Here is an 18,506-nt window from a genome sequence, read left to right as displayed (position 1 = left end):
CATTGTGGGGAATGTAGGATGAAATGTCTGGATAAGTCAGCCTGTGCTGCTTTGATTTTGATCAACCTTTTTTGATGTGATGTCTTGTGAGCCCCTCAATTTCATGAAAGTGCAATTGGGGGGACCCTTTAAACAGGCTCACTACACACACACACACACACACACACACACACACACACACACACACACACACAGCGTCACTAAAAAGTACCATTTAGTACTCACAGCCTACACCGTAATGACGATGCTGATGATGCAGTCTGGGAAATATGTGACTCGATGCTTGAGCGCGTCCTTGTTGAGTTTTTTTTTTCCACACGCACACCTTTCCGGCTCCCTGGTTCCAAACAATCACACAGGTAATTCTCACTGAGTACAATAAAACCAAGATACATTTTAGACATTCCACTTGCACCGCACCACCTCCTGAGAAATGACACGCACGGCCAGTCACGAGAATAAGGTTTGTATGAGACAGATCACTTTTGGTCACCAAGCTTGGATGATTTTCATATCCCGCCGAATGTGTCATCAAAACAACAACAGCTGTGCCAAGAAAAGAACCGACACTGATTAAAACCTTCTTTTAAATCAAGCGTAGGTGATGATAACAATATTGCAGAATTGTTTATCTCATGAGATCAGCTCCATTTCTCACTGTCTCAGAAAAACACAATTCATCCTTGACAATGGTGTCATCGTTGTGCCTTTTCATCCAAAACACACATTGCTGGTGTCAAATCATCGCCTGCCATAATCCCCTCGCAGATGCGCACACATGCATAGCCTACACGCACAGCAGCCGTGTGTGTCATACAGCGCCACGGCCGCTGCAGGGCGCAGCCCCGTCACTGCAGACTGACAGCACAGAGAGTGGAGACGCGCAGACCATCTCCATCCTCCGCAGTCCCCTTCTCATCCAGCCCGTCTGACTGACTGGCGGATCACCGCACCGACCAAACTAACTAAATAACTGAGCGACTGACCGCTGACAGCACCGGCTGCTTTTCCACCAACACGGGGTAAGATGCTTTTGTGTTTCTCCCATTAAAATAAAATATGCTTCAAGGGTTCTGTCAAGTGTGCAGAGGGCTTGTTTATGGATGCACTTACAGTAATAGTAAGATGAGTGCGGGCAGCGCACTCCTGCACGGGACAGCGTCGCATTTTGCGCCCGTGTTTCTCAACCAAAGCCAGCTGTGCAAGCTGTCACAGCAGATGAGGGTAACCTGAATGACATTTGACTTTCAGTAGGTTATCTATTAAAAAAGGTTTCTTAAGGTAGAGTGTGAGCAGGTGTGTTTGTGATTTTTAGTGTGTGTGTGTCTGATTTCTTGTTGCATCTGTAATCATGTGCTCTTGTGCATTGTCCCATTTATGTGTGCTTTACTGCATGCATCCAAAGACCATGTCTTTGTCTGTGCTCATATATGTGTGTTTTTGTGTCTGCATTCTTGTGCCTGTGTTGCAGTACATGCTTGTCATTGAGTGTGAGTGTGTGTGTGTTTTGCATACGTGTGTGGCACCGCCTGTCTGACTTTGCCCTTCCCTCCTGGCCTCATTCCAGAGCACAACAGCATGTGAATGGCGGCAGAAGGCGGCAGAGTTGTCACAGAGGAGCAGGAGGAGCTCCCAACCTCTGGAGCCGTCACTCACGTGCACCACACGCACACCCGGAGTCAGAGTCACATCCAGTTTCACCCTCTGACACACACCACCCAGTGGCAGGCTCCTCGTACTCTGGCTCACACGAGGAGTCACAGTCACACTCACTTCAACACTCCCTCACACACACAGTCGCAGAAGTACGCCTGTCGGCTCACACACAGCCTCTCAGCCATGACCAAGGGAGAGAGGGGAGCGCAGGGCCCTGCAGGGAAGCTCATCAAGCCCACTGAACCACTCTTCCCCAAAACTCCTCAGCAGGTAAGATCACCTATTTTTGGTGCTTCTTTTGTGTTGTTCTTCAAGTTGTTATCAGCTGTAATGCCAGTGTATGAAATCACATCACACTGTTGTCACCCTTGTTTGGACCCTTATAGCCAGGCAGTAAATCTGACACATCTGGAGGGTTTGTGGCTCAGCTTGGTTGTGAGTGATTTCACATGATTGGATAGAGAGGGGGGAAAAGACGGAAAGTGTCATCTCTTTAGTTTGTGTATCTGTTTGTGATTAATCAGCTGCATTGTTTTCCTGTGAACTGTAATCCTCCAGATGGGAGATTCAGTGCCTGGAAGTTGATTGTTTTCATTTGAGGAAGGTTGTTCCCATTGACGGGATGAACTGCTGGATGATTGCTTTCTTTTGTCTGATGCCGACAATATCAGTGGTGATGAAGGCTGTTGTAATCACAGCCATAATAGGACAGACAGTGGATGGACAGTAGAAAGGGCTGGCTTGCTCAGGTTTTGCAAACGCCAGAAGACCAAGTTGACTTTCAAGTCATTTTTTCTGTTTTATCTTATCTTATTTAGCTTTATGAGAGCCATTTGAGTACTAGAAGATGATAAGTCTGCAAAGTAAGCAAGCCTCTTGTGTGTTAGAGTGTGTTTGTATTTGTATGCCAATTGAAGAATGAGAAGCTGTGTTTTTGGGCTGATGCTGCCACTGTGAAAGCAAGGAAATGAAAGACAGGCAAACAAGATTTTACATGTTGTATTGCACCTTCATTGTGGTAGATACCATATTATACACACAGTGTTTCGGTTACTGTCATAATGCAATACCATGGAGGTTAGTCACTCATTTTCTGTTTTGCTACACTGGCTCAGGGTGCCCTGGAACTGCATTACATCACCAATCTAACCAGTTCAGCAACTATCTGTGCCAAACCTCTGTCTAATGTACAGTGTTTTGTTTTGTTTTGTTTTTTCATTTATTTATTTTGACTCCCTGGAGACATATTTGACACCTTTTCAGCATATAAATAACTGTAGGATTCCCTGGAACTTTTTCTGATGTGAAAACTGAAACATAATTTCCTCCGCTGCCCTAAAAACAGGAGTTAAATGAACTAAACAGGAACAGTTTGTTTATTCAGTGAGTTACTGTAGTGTAAAACCTTAGGCTAAGTTCAGTCTGTAACTTTTTAGATACCAGAACAGATTTTGAGTGGAGGATTTGACTTTAAATTTTATATGAAATTTGAATGGAAACTTGGCTTTTTTTCCAGTGCTATGAGTCTGGCTTCATTTGCCACAAAGACCTCAAAGCTGTACCTGCTCATGTAGGTGCCACTTTAGGACCAAGGTACAAAGTAAGGACTGAGGTGAACTCTCACTTTCATTGAGGTTAGCACTGTTTTCATTGATGTCAAAGGAAACAACCATATATATATATATATATATATATATATATATATATATATATATATATATATATATATATTTCCTCCCACAGACCAAAAACATGCTCATTAGGTTAATTGATGACTCTAAAAATTGTCCGTAAGTGTGAGTGCGAGTGTGAATGTTTGTTTGTCCTTGTATGTGGCCCTGCAATCGGCTGGCGACCGGTTCAGGGTGTACCCCGCCTCTCGCCCATTGTAGCTGGGATAGGCTCCAGCCCCCCGCAACCCCGAAAGGGATAGGCGGTATAGATAATGGATGGATATATATATATATATATATATATATCATGTTTTACATTAATACTAAAATTAGTTGAGTCCACTAAATCCCTGCATTACATTGTAGGTTTGAGAAATGTCAAATAAGGATGCCTTGTGGGACATAATAGATGAAAGAAGTGAAAATGAACGTACATGATGGACTCATACTCAGGAAACTACCACAGCAAATCCCACACGAAGAGCCTCCGGGTCCATCACAAAAGTTCAGATGTGTAACTCTGATGTTACTTCATCTCTGCCATCGCTGACATAATCGACTTTTCTTTTCATACTCATAATCCATAATCTGCATTGACGGCACAAAGCTGCTGTTACAAATATGTGACCCTGATACTCAGAACTGTCAGAAATCCCTTGGCGAATAAACATTTCAACTGCTTTATGGATCAAATTGTACAAGTTTAATTTTCAGTATGTCAACATTCAATGTACATTTTATTTGAAGAGGATATCTTAGCTGGCTCATGAGTTTATCCTCCCTCTCTTTGCAGCAGAATTATCTTCATTCCTGATTTAAATTACTTGCGGCACAGTTCATGCATTTTAAATTGTTTCCCCTCTCACGGTTAAGGATTCATTAACTTCAGAGATTAGTCTTATCTGTCCTTGTCCCTTATTTGTTGACAGTCTGAACTTTGGAGATGCTCCCTTTACTCTGAGCCTGCGTTTCTGTACATGCACTGCATGTGTGTGTGTTGAATTGTGTGTATGTGGTATTGTTTGTGAATCCAGACAACAGTAGAGGGGATATCCTGTTTATCCTCTTTGATGATAACAACTCAGTAATGAAAGTTTGAGCGTAGGAGTTTGGAGGGAAACAAAAAGAGAGAGAGAGAGCAGTGCTGGGAGCGCAGAGTATTTTTGCACATCATCAGTTCAGCAGCATTCTCCAGACACCAAAGACTTTAATTTTTCTCTCCAATTAGGGGTAATTGCAGTGAGAGTGGAAGAAGAGAGAGTTTTGAAGTTGGAACCGCCGCGCAGCCTTTACTTACCTCTGACCCGCTTGTCTTGCAATTGAATAATTACACCCCTCCCTCTTGGTAATTGTCGTTCTCGAAGCCCTCCATGTTTTGATGGGGCGAAAAACGGAGGAAGAGAAAACGTGAGTCGGATAATAACAGTGTGTCGGCCGCGGCTGTGGTTTCTTTGGTGATTTCCTTCTTTCATAAAGCTCTGAGGGGAGTAGCTGTGGGCCATGCCTGGGCCACTGGATGTGGAGTGACACTGTGTGTGTGTGTGTGTGTGTGTGTGTGTGTGTGTGTGTGTGTGTGTGTGTGTGTGTGTGTGTGTGTGTCTGACACCAAAGGTTACACAGAAGGGAGGTACAGGCAAAGGTTGATATGTGTGCGCAGCCTCGGAGACAGTCGTAAATATCGGGCTCCCTAGACTGCGGTGTCTCGTCTTATTCATGTGTGAAGATGAAAGTTTGCCCTTTTTGCTGTGCACACACACAAACACACAGGCAGAGTCACGTGCATCATGGCTTTAGCAGAGCACGGATGACTCGGTGGGTTCTCCAGGCTCGGCGTCTGCACAGATAGACCACAATGCAAATAGTCGGCAGGGGGTCTCCTTCTGATCCTCTTATTTTGCACACATGCACACTTACACATAATTGAACCGTGAGTATCTCTCTTGTCTGCTGCCTGACATTTAAAGAGACGAAAATACAGGAAGACTGATGATTTTAGGTTGTAGCTTGGGGACAGCTACAACTGTGTGTTCGTAAGGGAGTGGAGCTCATGAGAAAACAGATGTACGCATCTTCCGCATACATCACAGCTAATGCAGTGTGACGTGGGAGCGCTTCAGCAACTACTGCATTTTTCTGTGCATTCCTCTGAATCATTGAATCGTTGCGACATTAAGATGAGGAAGGCATGTTATTTTAGAAGAACCTGAAATAGAATTCCAAAGGATTCAGACTGTGAATGACTACAGGATTCACTATTTCTTAGTCATAAATCTGTCCTCATGGCCTAATTTATGTTAGAGCGACACGCCTTACTTCACTGTGGCGTGTCTGGGAAGAAGTCTAAAGTTTAGGTAGGAATTTGCAAAAATAAATAGCTTCACTTTTAATGCTAAAATGAAAGAAGAAAGTTTAAAATACTGTATGCAGTTCCACTCAGTCTACTGGTCATTTGTTGTTAATGATGTAATGGTGCAGCTTACCAGCAAACAAAATGACACATTCTTGATGTGTGAACTCCTGACATCCTGTTCTGGAAATGAGTGTGATGAAAACATAAGCAATAAATGCAGCAGTTACCTCAAAGTTAATTTCAACTTCAGCAGTCATGTTGTGTGTTCTGTGTCAGCAAAGCTTTTATTTCCACTCCCACTCGGAACGAGAGGCTTCGTCAGAACGTTTGCAGTGGAGAAAAGTTCATTTGCTCATTAGCAGCCTGACCCACAGTGACGGCATTATCTCATTAACTTTTATTCCCCCTCTCCATTGTCACCTTTTTCTTCACAGACTGAGTTGAGCCACAAGTTGTCATTATGCAGTAAGCTGTGTTTCGCCATCGGCGGCGCGCCCAAAGAGGTGGCTGCCAGTGCGACAGCCTTCTTCCTGCAAATCTACCTGCTTGATATCGCTCAGGTAACGTGTTTGTAACTCTCATGTATGAAGAAGAGTTTTTTTGTGCCTGCATGGATTATAAATGCCAGTCTGTCCCTGCTCCGCTCTGCAGATCAACGCCTTCCAGGCCTCCATGGTGCTGTTCGTTGGTAAAGCCTGGGGTGCAGTGACTGACCCTGTTGTGGGTTTCTTCATTACAAAGAGCAGATGGACCAAGATTGGCAGACTCATGCCCTGGTGAGCTCCCTGCTCTCCATCAGTGTTATTTCTCTTACCCACTCCTGAATTTCTGTCATTGGTTTTCTTCTTCTTACTCCTTTTGTCGTTATTCCCACTTTTCTGTAGCAGCAGTGAAAAAACATGTGATTACAGACAAATAGCAATACGACAGTAATCCAGGGAAGGACTATAATTGCCTTGACTCAAAAGAAAATTATGAGAAATTATGAGATTCGGCAAACAAGTGAGATTAATTCAGATAATTATATTATTTGATTGTGATGCAGCCTTTAAGACCAGAAAAGAATGAGATTTAATCAGCATACTGCACAATATCTAGCCTCACATTCCCTTTTTGGCATGTTGCTCAGCTCTACTCTCACATTATCCAAAGACCCGAAGAAAATGAGATGTATGTTTGTTTATCTAAACTTGTGAACTTGAATGAAATGATCCTCCTTTCGTACACAGCAAAGTGCTACTGTTGATATACAGACACACTTGCGTTAAAGACTGTAATTTGTTGACAGATTATGAAACTTGCTCCCGCTCTCTCAGGCATAATTATGGCGGCGACATCATGCTAATGTTTGTGCTAAATCTAAACAACAACAACAACAAGCCGTGCGCTCCAGTTTCAGGTGGTTTTTGAGATGCTTCCCAGACATCTCACCTGATGACTGAGCCGAATAAACAGACGTTGTGCGTTAATTACACAACTCCCGTCGCTCCCTCTGATGAGTTCTACATACTGTGTGCTTCAAGGGCGTCGCTGCTTTTTTCTTCTGATGCCATAGACAAGGAAGTTCATCTGCATTCTTTTCTAAATTATATGCCACCGTGCTGCCTGGTGACATTTTATTACATTTATGTAACACCTCATTTCACATTTGGGCATCATCCAGCTTTCTTTGTCTGCAAGATATTGCTCAACATATCATGGCCTTTAAGTCTGACTTCATGGCTCTATAATTCTAGATTATATAAAGATAATACCACCGTCTCCACAAATCGCCTTTTTCAAAAATGATTTTCTAAGTGGATGTGCGTGTTTATGCAGTCTTTTGAACATTCTAGCGTGACACTTGCTGTAATTACACATCCAGTTTCTAATGCCCACTGCATTATAAACCATAGATTACACACAGGCTGACAGTGCTGGAGGGGGACCAAGTCCACTGTGGCCAGCCAGCCGCGCTCAATACCAGACAGATGCTGATGGCTGTTAAATCAGCTTTGATTACTCCCGGGAAGCTGTAGGTGTGTGTGTGTGTGTGTGTGTGTGTGTGTGTGTATGTGTGCTTTTACTCGTGTGTGTGTCCACGTGAATACTTTGGGTGGTAAATGTGGGTATTTCAAAGTGTGTTCATCTGTATTTGTGATGAGATTGCAAGGCACTCCCTCAGTTTTCACCCTGTTTGGAAAGTCCCCTCTGCCCATCCAGCAGGAAGTGTTTTTCCCCCTCTGGCTGTCACATCCACAGCCAGACGTGGAGTGATTTCTATCTTTGCCCTGAGTTCTTTAGGATGAGGTCATTTGGGCCCACTCGGGTGCTGCCATGTTTATTATTTTGTGATTGTACTGATGGACAATCCCAGTGGCAAGTAGAGCATTTTCCCTCATAGAAGATAAAAAGAAAAAGACAAGATGAGGGTATGTCAGTGATGGAAGAAGTAGCAATCTTTCATCTAGCAAACCTTTCTTTAACTACTTCATATACAGTTCGGTAGTTTTGCCCAGTGATTCCCAACCTAAGGGTCTAGCCCCCTCAAATGATCACAAGATAAATGCGAGGGATCAGGAGATCATTCATAGAGTAAGAAAGAAGAATTGTTCTGCTAATCAGGTTTGTATTCATTTTCGGGGGTTAGGGTTCTCTAATCTCTACTTTTTTGTAAAATATTGGATAATTTTCCTCTATGAGCAGTGAGCTAACTGAAACCATCTGAAAAGTTCAGAGGAGAAATCACTTTGGTATAATGTTTAACCACCCATAGACATTTGAGACCTGTGACGAGGGGCCCCTGCAAGCCTTTTTTTTTTTTTGCAAGGGGTCACAAGCCAAAAAGGTTGGGAGCCACTGCTTTTATCTTTAACATCAGATCGTGTTTCAAGAGATCATCGTATGGAGCAGCTGTGAAATATGTAGAGGATTTATACAGTATTTCCCTCTGAAAGGTGGTGGAGTGCCAGTACAAAGTAAAAGAAAGAAAATACTCAAATACCAAAATTGCGCCTAAACACAGTACTTGAGTAAAAGCACTAAGTTACCGTTCACCACTGTCATATATGAACACCACTAAACCCAAAATGAACCAAGATTGCACGCTCTCACCCACCGGACCACTTCTAAATCCCCTCTGTTCCTGTGCACACCATCTAATTAACATGCTGCAAGTGTCCCGAACAAGCCAGAGAGGAGAAGACTGCATGTGTCAGCCTCCTACCAACCTGCCCTGCTTTAATTAAGACTGTGCAAATTACCGGGACAGGTGTGAACATGTATTCATGCATGCCTGATGTGTGAGAAAATATGCGTGTGTGTTTGCGCATGTGCCCGTGTTGCCTCTCCCTGAGCACAGTCATCTTGCAGGAACATTCTAACTGTCCCATTCACCGACCCCGGGGCCCTTTCATCGCTCCCATGACCGAGCGGTCAATACTGCAGCACCAGCGTTGTCAGCCGCCTTTGTTTAAGCAAACAATCAGGAGGAGAGTGAGGTGGGCGGGCTGGACGATGCTAGAAATGACCATTCCCGTGCTCTCTCTACCTCTTTCTCCCACTTTCTCTCTTTATAATTCCTGGTGTAGAGCAGGCCAGAGGTCAGAACCCCTGCAGGTTTTGTCACAGTCACCAAAATTCCCTCAGCTCCTTTTTCTACCTGGAGATGTGATGGTGTTACAGCTGCTCCTGGCTCTAGACCGCATGACAAGCCAACTCCATTTGCTCTTTAAGGGAAAAGAAGAGGGCGGAGGATATATTGATGTTTGCAGACGAGTCAATGTTAATCATCCGTAATCTGCCCTTTTTTGGCTTCATTCTGAAGCACACAGCTGTTCACTTTAACCATAATCACACATGCCAGTTGTTTACTTTTGAATTATACATGGCCCACATACTGTAAAGTTCTGAGAAAAGCACAACACAGCAGAATTGCTTCATGCTGTGCTTGCTTGAGTGTTTATTGCATATTCATGTATTTGTGTGTGAGCGTGTGCAGATCTTTAAATGCTATGTGGGTTTGAAGTATTGTGGTATTTCCCTGCTTCCCTCCCAGGACAGATTCCTATCATGCTTACACCAGCATAATCATTTAACAGTCATCTGAGCCTCACTGTAATCTGCCAGAAATATGGCCTGATTTTAACACTGCACTGCTATTAAGTTACATAACACAACCACTGTCACCCCCCCTCTAACAGCTTATGACGGCTGTTTGGAGATAGCTTTGATTGTCTGAAATTCTAAGATGTAAATTGGATAATTCATTGCTTTCCAGAAAATGAAATGTTTTGTTCCCTGTCTCACTTCACATATATCTGTTCTTCAGGATGGTGGGCTGCACTCCCTTCCTGGTGGTCTCCTACTTCTACCTCTGGTTTGTTCCTCCTTTCATCAGCGGGAGGTTCATCTGGTACCTAGGCTTCTACTGCCTCTACCAAACCCTCATCACTGTAAGTACGTGTGCTCTTTCAGGGGTGCGTTTGATGTTTAAGAAATCTGAAATGGCATGCGTACGCCTCAGATAACTTGGCGGGACTTCACATGCAGCGCAAGAGAGACGTCAAGTGGGAAACAGGAGATAAAAGCTCTGGTTGATGCAGCTCATAGTCTGCGGACGAGGCGTTACATAACATATAGATAAAATGTAGCAAACATTGTAAATAACACAGTTTCAAGTGGATATGATTACAGTCATCTCATGCCAGACTCCGACAGCTCAGAGTGGGATTTACTCTTTGATTTGTGAGACGTGCAGCAGATTAGAGCCCAGAGCTCTTAGATACCTCACCTCAAAGGGGAAGTGAAGTTATTTAGGTTGCCTTTTGTTATTATGGTTCAGACCATTCATCTCTCTCCCTCTCTGCTCTGCTCTGGGGTAACCCATATAACATGTGCTACAGAGCGTGTAGACCACTGCAGCCACACTGCGGCGAGCTGTAATGGCATGTCATTCTAACTACTTGATAAGTATACGGTCAGTCCTGCCAGGAACCTCTCGCTGGGTAAATGCTGGTTACCACTTTTAGCCTTCCTTCATTGTCTCTGGATGTGTGTTTGTGTGAAGTTAGGTGGGAAAGGCCAGCTGTTATCTTTCAGAGGGTCACAGTCTGTAAACAGAGGTTGGGATGCAGTACGTCATCTGTTTCTGTAATCAACTAATAAGGGGTTTCTATGGGATTTCTCAGGGCTCACGTCCCTCTGTAGCTTACAGTTAAGCAGGTTCAGTCCTATAAATGTTTGCATCCAGTAAAGGCCCCATAAATGACATGCTGTATAGAACCAATGGCTGAAAAAAATGCTTTCACGGCCGCGTTTATTTTTGTCGTGGCCATGAATGCTCGTTTGGCCGCAGTGCTGACTGGGCCCTTGTGTAAATTACAAAGTGAAGCAGCCCATGGTTTGCTTGCCTATTCTCTGGGAGAGGTGGTGAGGAAGGAGAAAACAGAGTTGAGGTTGGCCAACATGGAAAGTGCAGAGATTGCTTTTGATATATATGTTGCATTTTCGCCGGAACATGCAGATAAAAGACGTCTAAAGATATCTTGGGTGTTCCTGTTCGATTGTGAGTCAATTAAATGTTATATGCTTACAAGAGTGTAAAGAAATGCTCGCGGCTCTGTGAGCCTGTATTTAAGCACAATGGTGCTTTCACGACAGCATGCTAACATGACATGTTGACCATCTTTGTTCAGCATGATAGCATGCTTTTCTAACAGCCATAAACAGAAAGTGCAGCTGCAGCTGATGGGAATGTCCAGCACGGAGCATTTAGTATTGGACAAATTTCAGCCTGATGGTGGCTTTAGATGAAAAGCTAAAGGATGATCAAAGTCATTCAATTCACCCTGAAGGGAACATGAATATGTGTGCTGAATATCATGGCAATCCATCCAGAAGTTGTTGAGATGTTACAATAAAAGCCACAAGTGTCCGCCTCAGGTGAAGTCATTAAAGGTGCATCATGTGGGAACTCTGCATATCTGTACAACATTTCAAGGCAATCCATTGAATAGCTGCTACAATATTTTGGCCAGCTACGGCCATTTTGCTAGCGTGGCTAAAAGTCAAAAACAAGAGCTCCAAATCACTGTCTTTCTCCAACCTTGTGAGACCTGTGTGACTGCTAGGCTGCTGTTGTGTCAGACTTGTATTTATTTTCACTCACTCACTGTGTCTTTCCGCTCCATTGCAGTGCTTCCACGTGCCTTATTCTGCTCTCACCATGTTCCTGAGCACAGAGCAGAAGGAGAGAGACTCGGCCACTGCCTACCGTAAGTCTTTTAACAGGCAGTTATTAAAGCCTGCAAAGCTGAATTCATCATCATCATCAGCAGCAGCATTTCAGATGAAGAATTAGTATTGGAACTGATAGCTGGATCTTCACTTGTATGCTGGCAGGTATGACGATGGAGGTGCTGGGGACGCTTGTGGGCGCCGCCATCCAGGGCCAGATTGTGGCCAGCGCTCACACTCTGAAGCACTGTCCGACTCACAACATGTCTGCCGGTTACCTTGGCAACAGCAGCGGGGCAGAGATCGTCAAGAGCCTGGTGCGCTCCCAGGACTACCTGTCACACTCTGTAAGTGTCACCGTGCCAGGCCAGCAGCCCAGGTGTGCTCAAAGTAGGCCACAGAGTTGGTTTGAAAATAACTTGGGCTGTCATCAGCGTTCTCACTTAACTTGGAGCTGCAATGTGTGCTCAAGGCGGTTTACTTTTGCTAAATATCAGAGGTCAAAAAAAGCAGCACCGAATGAAAAGGAGGATTGTTCGAAATTGAGTCCATATTTGCGAACTGTCTACATGTTCTGACATCCAAAATGGCCTCGTGTTTTAACCCACGCAACCCTAAGAATTGAAAGGAGACGCCACTGTTTGATATCTGAACCCGACATCCTCAGCCAGCTCCCCTCTCCTGACCACAAAGGGGGTTCCTCCCTCACATCAGGCTCCAAACTGTGGCCCCCACATCGAGGGGTCTCCACAGTCTGTAAGTCATTAGGCCTATTTATATCTCACCCGGAGCATTTGAAGGCACCCCAGATTCAATATGTTGGAAATATTAGTCTTTTACTTCAAGGTGGCTGCAGCTGAACTTGATGTTAGAGGGAAGGGGACGTGATAGGACGCATTCACATCCACATTTCAGTTTGCAGAGCTGTGAATAAACACGGCTGCTGCTGTGAATCCATCATGGGACTTTTTCTGCGAAGATGAAACAAGCCAGAGTCCAAACTGTCCTATGCTGGATTTTGGTTGCACCGCAGCTATTTGGGCTTCAAATGGTTCTTTTCCAATGGATTTTGGTTGAACTCTATCGGGGCTACCCACTCACCACGCCAAACCCTCTGCAGCCACCCGCTGAATTCCTCTGCGGTTGCTGGTGGCGGTGGCACACCGTCTGGGCAAACCAGGTCTGCCCTCGGAAACAGGGAGTGTTTTGATGTGCATAAATAATAATGGTGCGCTGGGCTGAGCCACATGGAAAAATAGCAAACAAACAGAGGTTGTTTAAGGCAGAGCAGTTCCTGTCGGGGTGCGACATTAAATGGTCAAGGCTGTATTTTAGGAGGCCTATCTGCTTGAGGTTTCTCCCTATTTCTGCTTGTATTTGTACAGTGAAATGTGCAAGGCAGAGTTTCCAGTTTAAACTGATGTGAAAAACAACAGAAAACATCGCAGGCAACAGATCATGCACTGATGAGTGCTGTAATGGGAATGATTGAAAAGCACACAACATAAACGAGTAAAAACAAAAAAAACAAAACACCTACTGTGATCATTTGTTTCCAAAATGGACGTGCAGCATGTTGAAATGAAGCATTTCAATTTTTTAGGGAACATTATGAATTAAAGATTGAGGAAAGGCTCAGAATAGACTGGATTGTGCTGGCGGTGTAAGGAGAGATGGATTGATGGAGGCTATGTGTTTGTTCTTTCTCTCTGCAGAAGGAGGTGTACATGATAGCTGCTGGTGTTATAGGAGGAGTGTTTCTCATCTGCACCGTGGTGATGTTCCTGGGAGTCAAAGAGAGAGATGGTGAGACTTTTCTCTTGAGGTCTGAGGGCCACAGTGCCGCCGACAAAAAATAAATCAGCGATTAATTAATAATTCAAGGCACACCAATTTTATGCATAAAGTTCACTTTGCTTGTCACACAGTGATTTCAGTGGTTCCAACTTTCCAGAGTTAGAAAAAATAACCCTGATGATGTCATCTGGGTTGTTTCAGATTGGGCTTGACCCTTAGAATTTTTAACAAAAAGCCTTTTTTTTAATCTGTCTCTTGAGAGTTCCCCAAATTTATTCAAGTGCAATACTGACTGCAACTGAATTGAGTTCAACCTTCAGAGGTTTCTGCCTAAGACCTCTGTGTGGACCTAGGTGTACCTCCACTGCAATGCAGGGGCAGTTGCAGGATCCCCAGTGAGCTTCTCCATCGCCTTTCTCTCACTGCATGTTATTCGATCCGCTGCATGCTCATATTCTTATTCCACATGTAACCGTTTCAGATCCGTATGCCCCAAGGACAGAGAAGCAGATCCCATTCTATAAGGGCTTCATCTTAGTGATGAGACACGGGCCGTACCTCACTCTAACCGCCGCATTCCTCTTCATCACTGTCGCCATTCAGGTAAATGCAAATTTATTTATGAAGCACTTCTCAGACATGACACTCAGCGTTCCAGTAAATGCATCCAGTCCTGGATCCTGACAGTGTGGAAGAATCGCTGGCGCTCAATGTTGATTTGATCAGTGCAGAAGAGCACTTACTGAAAGCTCATGGTTTAAAGCATGTTGTAAATCTCAGGGCTATTGAGTGATACCAGCGTGGCGGCATCTCACTGTTGGTCTGTCGCATGTAGGCCGATGCTTCAGCTTTGACACCTCGGGCTTAGGCTGATTAAATTATTGCAGACTTTCCAACTTTTGCATCGGATCTATTTCTGTGTATTTTTGCCCTCTCATCTCAGAGGAAGTGTCAGTTGTCATCCATGTGAGGCCGGAGTGGGAATAAATCACTGCGAAACACCGTCAGCAGCTTCTCCAGTCACTTGGCTTGGCATTCAGAGCACAGTGCCGAGCGACAGTGCTGAGTAGACAAGACAAGGCTGACCGTCTGAATGTTTGATCTCTGATTTCCGCAGCTGGTACAGAGCAACTTTGTCCTCTTCTGCACTTACGCCGCCGACCTGAGGGACCACTTCCAGAATATTGTGCTGACCATCCTGGTGAGTGCAGCTTTTATCACGGCTTCACCTCACAAGTTACCAGAGATGTAACATATAACCTGTCTCTAAAAAAACACTACATGCATCATCACTTTTTAAGAGGACACCTTCCCCTCAGATTTAGTAGTATCCTATTCAGAACACACAGCATGCCTCACGTGTGCTCTGCTTGCATGTTTACCCAGGTTTCTGCAGTGATAAGCATCCCATTGTGGCAGTGGTTTCTGCAGAGGTTTGGGAAGAAGACGGCGGCTTTCTGCGGCATCACAGTGAGTGTACTGTTTTTATTTTGGTTTGCCAGAGCAGTTTTGAACAAGGAGCATTACACTTTGATGTTTGGGCCATCTTGTGGACAAAGTTGGGAATGCAGCACCCTTGTCTCAATCACCAAAACAAGTGAAAAATGTATTTTTTTTTTAAAGTTAGGAGTTTTAAGATTTTTTCCTCCTCTATCTAGTGGATCATGCCCTTCACCTTGATGCTGGTCTTCATCCCTAATGTTGTGGTGGCCTACGTCGTGGCTGTCTCCTCCGGACTCAGTGTGGCTGCCTCGCTCCTGCTCCCATGGTAAGACTTAAGAGCAGAGGCGTCCAAAATTCTGGACCCTGTGCGTAAGCATTCTCTATGGGCCCCTCCCCAAATCCACCATCCCGGTCCCGTTTTCCCCACAAGTCAGATTTTTCCATCACATACAGGATTTCTACACTTATTTACATTCAAAACACCAAATCCAGTAGAAAAAAATGGTTTAAATATTTGAGCTGAATCACCGACCACCGACAAATCCTTAAAACTGCAAAGATCTATTATGAGATCACATGAATAAAGAGTTTCTTCTTCTTCTCTGATGCTCCAGTTTCCTCTCACAGTTCAAAAACAGGCAGACTAGGTAGACTGGAGACTCTGTGTTGCCTGCTGATATTTATACCTGAGTCTGAGTGTCTGTGTTAATACTATTTGGGACTGTCCAGGGCGTCTCCCTGCCATCTGTCAAATTTACATTTAGAGAACCCCCCACCCCACCTCATAGGCATTAAAAGAACATACATTTATATCCTTCAAATATCAAAAATCCACTAATCCATTGACATTGACATTTTATAATTGCAGTCCTGCTCTATGTCTGTGTGTGCAGGGGCTGTGCTGCTCATGTTGGTTCCCTTTGATTTGATATCAAAGTGGCATTAGTCCAACCACGATAGTGCGCCAAGATGCTGTTAGTGGTAACTTGGCGCCTAGAGGGCCCGGTCCAGTCAGCTGGGTCATGTAACGGTCACGAAAGTGATGTCATTCCTATGAATTAGAGGCGGTGTCTGCTATAAATCTTGTATACCATTACAGAGCTAATACAACGCCAGACACAAAGCAGTTTCCTTCTCCATGTCTGTTTGCCAGTTGTTTCTATGGCTGGCTCCGGTCTTCACTCATCTCTTGTCCCCTCCCTCAAACCCCAAATTACAGGGACCTCCCATGGGGGCATGTTTACTTTGGAAGGGGCCGATTGTTTATCCTGTATGTGGTCCGAAGCCGGTGGTACCGCCCGCAGCTCATCATCTAATCGTGTTATTAGCTCTGTAATTTTAGCCCCACTGGTTTATCAGAGCGCTATAAGTAGACCTCACATCATCAGCTCCTACCATCTTGAGTGGTTGTATAAGATGATTAAAGTAAGAGCGTCAAGGAGGTCTTAGGCGCACATCAGCTTAGAATTTTGCCATGTTGTAAAATGATGTTAAGCATTAAAGACAAAGGATGCACGCTCACAAAATCCTGCAAAAAAAAAACAAAAACAAAACCCACAGGTTGTGTTCCACAGTGTATGCTTGTGTGTGCCATTCAGGTCAATGCTGCCAGATGTGGTGGATGACTTCAGACTGGCCAATCCCTACTCTAAAGGTCATGAAGCCATCTTCTACTCGTTCTACGTGTTTTTCACCAAGTTTGCCGCTGGAATCTCCCTGGGAGTGTCCACCCTCTGTCTGGAGTGAGTCTACATGACTATGACACATGCGCCACTCATTTACATGCTCTATGATGTTCAGTACCTGCACTTAAGGTGTCACAACACCTTGCAAAAGTGCATTAACCCCAGACCTGGTTTCTGATTCATCATCATGTCGAGTTTGCTCATGTGCAGTGCTGCAGCGTCGGGCTGGATGTCGCTTTTCTGTAACCTGTGTCTAAGTGGGATGTTTGTGTGTGTGTGTGTGTGCAGATTTGCAGGGTATGACACCGGCGCCTGCAAGCAGCCTGCTCCTGTAGTGTACACCCTGAAGCTGCTGATTGGTGCTGCCCCAGTGGCCTTCATTGTTACAGGGTTAATGATCCTACTGCTCTATCCTATCAGCGAGGACATACGGCTCAGAAATAAACTCTGCCTGGATGAGCTACGGTGAGTAGAAATCATAAATGTGCACCTGAGGAAAAAACGTCCAGTCTTTCAAGGGGAAGTCCTCCACCTGAACACATTAGGTTCACTTCACTCGTCACGAGGAGCACTGCTCAGCCTGTAAAGACAGTTGCACAGTGTCTTCTGCAGCTGTGGAGGGAGCTTGAAAAAATAACCCTGATGACATCATGTGGGTGTTTCTCCTTAAGAAAGTTTAGGTTTGAGAACTTCTAACTAAAGTTTTCTGTTAAAAATTTACAAGTGTTACACAGTGTATGTTTGAAAAAAGGAGGCACTCAGGAGGCACTAAGGGTCTAATGAAGGATGCCAGTGAGTTGCATTGTGGGAATTGGAGGATCCAGTGTTTTTGGAGCTTGACCCATCCTAGAGAATAAAAATCAGGCTGCTCAGAAATCATATTGACACCTTTGTAAAGGAGATGTCATCAAATAAAAATCTAAAAAGTGAATTATAGGATTTTTACACTTCAACATAAATATTACATCAAGTCCTGCATTCAAAATTATACTTGAGTGCAAGTGCAGAAGTATTATGAGCAAAATGTACTCAGCGTCAAGAGTGAAAAAACTGTGATACATTATTATATTATTGGATTATTCTTCTTGAAATGTTAACATGTAAGATATACTTAAATGTGGTGTTTGGTCAAGTTGAAGCTAATTTCAACTACTTCATTTACCGTTGAATACTTTCATCGATAACAATGCATCATCATCATCATTTACAGTGATCATCTGTTTTGTCAGTAGAATCTTCATCTGAAAATGATCTAATAACTGTGGCTGTTAGATCAGTGCAACATGATTGATACTGATGTGTCCCACAGGAAACAAAGCATCAGCTCCAGAACTATGGAAGACTTGAGTAACCCGTGACCTGGACTTTGAATGGAGTGAATTCCTGAAGCCACGTATTCCAGCGACCCAGCTGGAAAGTTGTTCATTAGTGTATATTACACTGATAAATAGTTAAATTGTTTTAATGTAAACATTTTTGTTTCATTTTCACATGTACTGTACAGTCATCTTGGATATATGAATATATAAGATTACCTAATTTATATAAATGAATGTATACCATTATTTGCTGTGTTTAGCTCTACAACACTGTTATTTATTTATGATATATGATTACTGAGGGTTGATGATATGAAATGAATAAATGTTGTAGAGGTTGTTTGGTAGACCAAATAAATGTGTTGTG

At 43.9% G+C, this 18,506-nt stretch overlaps 1 protein-coding gene across 1 annotated transcript; it reads left to right on the top strand.

The window, feature by feature from the left end:
- Positions 1-810: 810 nt before the first annotated feature.
- Positions 811-18,490, top strand: mfsd2b (MFSD2 lysolipid transporter B, sphingolipid). Its single transcript, XM_070987054.1, has 15 exons — positions 811-1,022; positions 1,568-1,926; positions 6,114-6,239; positions 6,331-6,455; positions 9,989-10,112; positions 11,855-11,933; positions 12,061-12,242; positions 13,611-13,701; positions 14,174-14,295; positions 14,810-14,893; positions 15,079-15,162; positions 15,351-15,460; positions 16,734-16,877; positions 17,109-17,285; positions 18,130-18,490. The coding sequence occupies exons 2-15, from the start codon at positions 1,585-1,587 to the stop codon at positions 18,176-18,178; spliced, it is 1,839 nt and encodes a 612-aa protein (XP_070843155.1). The 5' UTR covers positions 811-1,022; positions 1,568-1,584; the 3' UTR covers positions 18,179-18,490.
- Positions 18,491-18,506: the final 16 nt, after the last annotated feature.

Source organism: Chaetodon trifascialis, chromosome 19 (assembly GCF_039877785.1).
Source record: "Chaetodon trifascialis isolate fChaTrf1 chromosome 19, fChaTrf1.hap1, whole genome shotgun sequence".
Classification (NCBI taxonomy): Eukaryota; Metazoa; Chordata; class Actinopteri; order Chaetodontiformes; family Chaetodontidae; genus Chaetodon; species Chaetodon trifascialis.
Note: the sequence above shows the minus strand (reverse complement) of the source record. Positions and strands in the feature narration are given on the sequence as shown.